Source organism: Lipophrys pholis (assembly GCF_963383615.2).
Source record: "Lipophrys pholis genome assembly, chromosome: 4".
Taxonomy (NCBI): Eukaryota; Metazoa; Chordata; class Actinopteri; order Blenniiformes; family Blenniidae; genus Lipophrys; species Lipophrys pholis.
In genome coordinates, this window is record NC_137637.1 from 21,981,741 (window position 1) to 21,986,758 (window position 5,018).

The window sequence follows — 5,018 nt, forward strand, 5'->3', positions numbered from 1 at the left end:
AAACATCACCTTAAAAGAAAAAGTTCATCTCCAGAATTCAAAATCAACTTCCATTTGCAGAAAAATGTGTGAAAACCTCAATGATGTGTTTATAAATTGTCCCTTTTAGTCCCCACTTCAGAACACATATACCGGCTATCTTCTCCAAAATATCAAGTATCAAGTCTACACCAACACCAATGAAAATGGAGCCGATTCAGAGCAGCAGGATGTTCTACATCCACAAAGTTATTTAGGGGATTTTTTTTTTTCGGGGAAATGTTTAAAGTGGTTGTCTCAGGGATAATAAAAGTCCTTGAAAGGGCTACTTCTATTTTTCTTCACTGGGTATTGTTTAGATGGCACATTTGTTTGCCCTTACAATCTTGACAAAGTTATATCGAGCGGTCAGATAGTTACGTTGTTTGTTTGTTTCTTTTACTGTGTTTTGTGTGTTAATACTTTGGTAGCCTTCCTGTACTTTAATTCAAATTTACTGTGTGTAATTTGACCGCCTGTGCCTGCTTCAGCTAAAAACTGTTAAACCAAGCAAATACTTGTGTTTGTGCTTGTTGCTGTGAATAAATTACATTTTTCCCAACCACAAGTCAAATCTTTTAGACTTTGCAATGGAACACAATAAAAATGTCACCCAAGTAATATACTGTTTGTGGTCTTCAAGGCATTTTGGTCTTAAATGTTTGAGCTTCTGTTGTATTCTGCCAACAGTGATGAGACTTTATATTTTAGTTGCTGCTCAGTGATTATTAAAATTGGCTCCTGACTCCTTTTGTGTGCAGTAATCTATATTTCTAAAGACAATACAATGGCTTGGAGGAGACTGACCAATTGGCTGGATCCACTGTTTCCCGTGTCCCTTTCCCTGAATGATTCTTGGTTGGCTAAAGAAGTTGATATACTGATGCGGTCATACAGCTGCAAAAGACGAGAAACTAACACATGCTTGAATGGAAACCAGGACTAAGGCCAGAGAAAGCTAACAGAAAGTATTTCAGGGCCTAATTTATCATCGTGGACTGAAACATTCGTACTTTAACATAATGCAATATCAACGTGAACTTTCACTTGCATGTGAACGTTATTAGTGTTTCTGACGAGAGTTTATTAGATCCAAGCTGAGTGCTCAGCAGTGCCTCGGTGACTTTCCACCAGGAGACCTTGATAAACAGCACAAGACAAACGGCACCCAGTAAAAGCCATCTCTCTTGCATACCCGCCGCTGTCCTTGATATCAGACATGATTGGTGAGACCGGCTGCTGCAGGGAGCATGGGAAACTCCTTTGGGGAAAATTCTTTATCTTCATATTGTCTGGTGCAGTTTCTCCAGTGAATTAATGAAGAAAGTTAATTTGTAAAGGCAAAGGTGAAGTGATCATTAGCTTATCTCGGCGCATATGCCACTGCTCTCCATCTGCAGCTTCTTCCCTCCTTAGTGAGGCTAAAATTAATTGTGCCATTAACTAATGTGTGTGGATGAGTGTGCACTACCTTTAAAGCCAAAACCAATACAATCAGAAGCCAGATTAAATGAGGCAGAGGGCTATTAGTGAGGTGCTGTGCTTCATAAAGCAAAAAAGCAGAGCAAACTTCAGCTCCATCTGCAAGCAGCTGGCTTTTTCCCTCCTCACATGATTCTGCACAGGCACATGGGACATTACCTCATCGGGCACACTGCAGTCTGTGTTGATACAGCCTCCACTTCTGGCCTCTAAATAGCTTTGTCGTCCCCTTTAAAGCATCTCCAAAACGATTCAGCTCTATGTTGAGCAAGAGCAGAATTTTTCCTTAAGAACATTGAGTCCCATAAGAGTGCTCCAAAATCAACTTTAGCCACTCAAAATGCGTTGCTCGTCCTGGATTGACTGCAAATCTTCATAAAGGAGATATTATCTTGTTTTCCTTTCGGCTCTTTTAATTTAATGGTTACACAAAACCATGCACCCACTTATTATTGAAAGCCTCCTTTAACCAAACTGTAATGAAGCTATGTGACTTTGTCAATAGTCTTTTTTTTTTTTCCGACAATTCAAAATGACCTTGACCATCACATAAACGTGAAAATGATAAATGAGAGCATAGAGAGGTTGAATTATGAAAATGTCTTTATTTCCAATAGCTTACAGTATTTAAAAAAAAAAAAAGGGAAACAGTCACATAAATAGTCACTTGAGGACTGTCTTGTCTCCACATGACTTTGCATGGAGTCACATCAGACATATCCAATAATATCTTTGCAGATTATGGGCTGTCGGCTGCCTGATTTCATGAGGGCGGTGAAGCGATAAAAGTCAGAGTCCAGCTCATTGATGGCAGAGTGGGACTGGTGGAAAAAGGGAATTTTAGGTTGTGAAGGCAAAACTGGACAGGACAGGCGTTTTGGAGCATTGGCAGTCCTGTTAAGATGAGAGGGGTCTGTGGATCTCATCCTCACTCTGTCCTCCACACTCTTAGAAAATCCAGCAAGTTTCTTCCTCATGTTGACAAAAAAGCCCCTCGCCAGTCTTCCTCTTGGGCTTGGCTTCAACTCTGTGGGTTCAGGACAATCTGGTAAGTCCATCCAGTTCTGTATGAGGTCTGCAAAACTGTTGTCGCCCAGGACCAGGGGTTGTCGGTTGCGCCCTCTGGTCAATAAAGAGTTCGTCCAGTCCCCTGGCTCACTGACCTCAAATGACGTCCACGTTTCCAGACATGCATCTGAGGTGGATTTGGGCCGAATACGTCCACTCAGCGCTCGGTTTGTGCGCATGCACGCCGAAGATGATACCCTCACGTTTCTCGTCCTCCTGAGTACCACCGTGTCATCCTGCCATGACGCCTCAGAGTAGCCCGAGTCAAACTCCAAGCTCTTACGACTGCTGGGAGAGCCCAAGCCCAATCGAAGACTCAGGCCGAGCCTGCTGCTGGAGTCATCATCCTCCTCCTCTTCCTCCTCTAGAGGACTTGCAAGACAGCACGCAGAGTCGTACGTGCTGGCCGTGCTGGAATCAGACATCCGTAGACGTGCACGCTGCTCTCGCCGTAATGCTCGCTGCTGGCAGGCGCGTGCGACCGCAGAGTGGCGTGCAAAGGACGGGAGCTGGTTGCTGAGTGGAGCGAGGGGCTGCCTGGCTGCAGGACAGGTCCTCCGCAGTTGTTTCAGATCCTGCAGTGACCTCATCATGTACTGCATCTGCTCCCGCAGGCAGTCGCCCGATTCACGTAAACAAAGCTGAGGAGACAGGAGAAGAAAGACAAGTTAGTGGTTTTCAACACAACATGGAACATCAGTTCATAAAGTCAATAAAGGTCAATGACTGGAGTCTTGTAAACCTCATAATGTACTGGTGAAGAATGGCTCTGATATTAACAGGTTCTTAGGAATTGTTTTGTGGGCATGCTGGGGCACGCTTGAGGCATCGGCCTATGAAAGAACACCTCTCCTCTTGTTATAATCTCATAGGCCAGCAGACCTGCTGTTCAAAGAACTCCTAAACAAGCAAATTCCCAAACAAAGAAACTCACCTATCCGTTAATTTATCCAACCACACCAACAAGTTGTGGGAGCGCCGTATTTTCATTGACTCAGGAGTGATTCAACTCAGATCCCAGACACGTGTAATTAGTCTGAGATCAATAGTCATGTCTGATCGGAGATATTCCATGATATTGTGAAACAATTTTCAAAGGACACGCAACTGAAGGGTGTCAAGGAGAGAGTGGGGTCTTGAGGAGCTTGATTTAGAAACGAGGTCCTGCCCCTTTAAGGGTCTGCCGATGAATTTCTCCAGTGGCACACTCAGGAATATAATACTGTGTTTTCCTCTGTAGTGCTGATTGGCCAGAATCAGCCAGTGAAAAACAGTGGCTTGCTCTCAAACTCAAACATGGCACACCAGATCATGTGACAGCGTAAGTGAGAGAAGAAAAGGAGAAATAAAGTCTCAGTCCCATTAAAGCTGAACTCAAAACATATATATTGAGTTCTAAGTAGGTCTCGCCTGTATGAGGTGGAAGTTTCGTTTTTTTTAAAAACAACAACATTGAGAACACAGGACTTCCTAGACGTGTGTGGGACTCTAAAAGTCACATCTCACACCAGACAACCCACCAGCACCCTTATTTGTAGCACTCTTGTCGGTACACTAACTTCTGAACCCGTGTGACCCCTTTGTCTGTGTCTGCACTGCCTATTGAAGAATTTGACCCTGTTGCAAGACCTTCTGCCCTCTCCAAGTTTCCACAAGAACTCTGCTAGATGTTGCAAGAACTTGAGAAACAATCACACGCAACCCTAACTATAGTAGTAATAGTGGAACCGAGAAACCGTTGAATATCTCCATATACTGTCTCCATCAGAGGGAAACCAAAGGCTGTAGTTGTTTGGGTCAACAAATGCAACATGTTATTTCATTCATTACTGAGTCTTCTGTTGTTTTAGCAGATGTTACCTCCATATGTTGAACCAAACAAGCTGCCCCATTTCTCAATGAGCGCAAATTCAAACGTTCAAAATGCGCAAAATATTCACGGAAAAAAGCAAATATGAAATTGGCTTACCATCTCGATTTCTCGCATCTATAATGTTCAACTCCTGGAAAGGAAAAAAAAATAAAAATAAACGATCAGATTTAACGAAGAAGCACACATTCATCTTTAAGTCACAACAACGTGAAAGCAGAGATATAAAACTATACGAGACTTACTCTTGTCCAGATTTCCGCTGCAAAACGAGAAGGAAAACTCGTCCCATCCAAGAGGAGAAGTTGCCTTCAGTGATCTGAGTGAGCGCAGCCACAGAGGCAGATGTGATGAGTGAGAGTCTCGGTCCTGATCGCCTCCTTTTACCGCTCACACACTCACTCACACACACGCTGACTGAACCGACCAATCAGAGCGCAGAGAGCTGCAGACGGCACTTCTGCAAACCCAGCAAAACACACACACACACACACACACACACACACACACACACACACACACACACACACACACACACACACACACACACACACACACACACACACACTGAAAATTGCAA

At 43.6% G+C, this 5,018-nt stretch overlaps 1 protein-coding gene across 1 annotated transcript; it reads right to left on the minus strand.

Moving 5' to 3' along the window:
• Positions 1 to 2,087: 2,087 nt before the first annotated feature.
• Positions 2,088 to 4,794, minus strand: LOC308109008 (PAK4-inhibitor inka2-like). Its single transcript, XM_080462342.1, has 3 exons — positions 4,684 to 4,794; positions 4,538 to 4,571; positions 2,088 to 3,209 (listed from the first exon to the last, which is right to left on the minus strand). The coding sequence occupies exons 2-3, from the start codon at positions 4,553 to 4,555 to the stop codon at positions 2,211 to 2,213; spliced, it is 1,017 nt and encodes a 338-aa protein (XP_080318468.1). The 5' UTR covers positions 4,556 to 4,571; positions 4,684 to 4,794; the 3' UTR covers positions 2,088 to 2,210.
• Between the last annotated feature and the right edge of the window lie 224 nt (positions 4,795 to 5,018).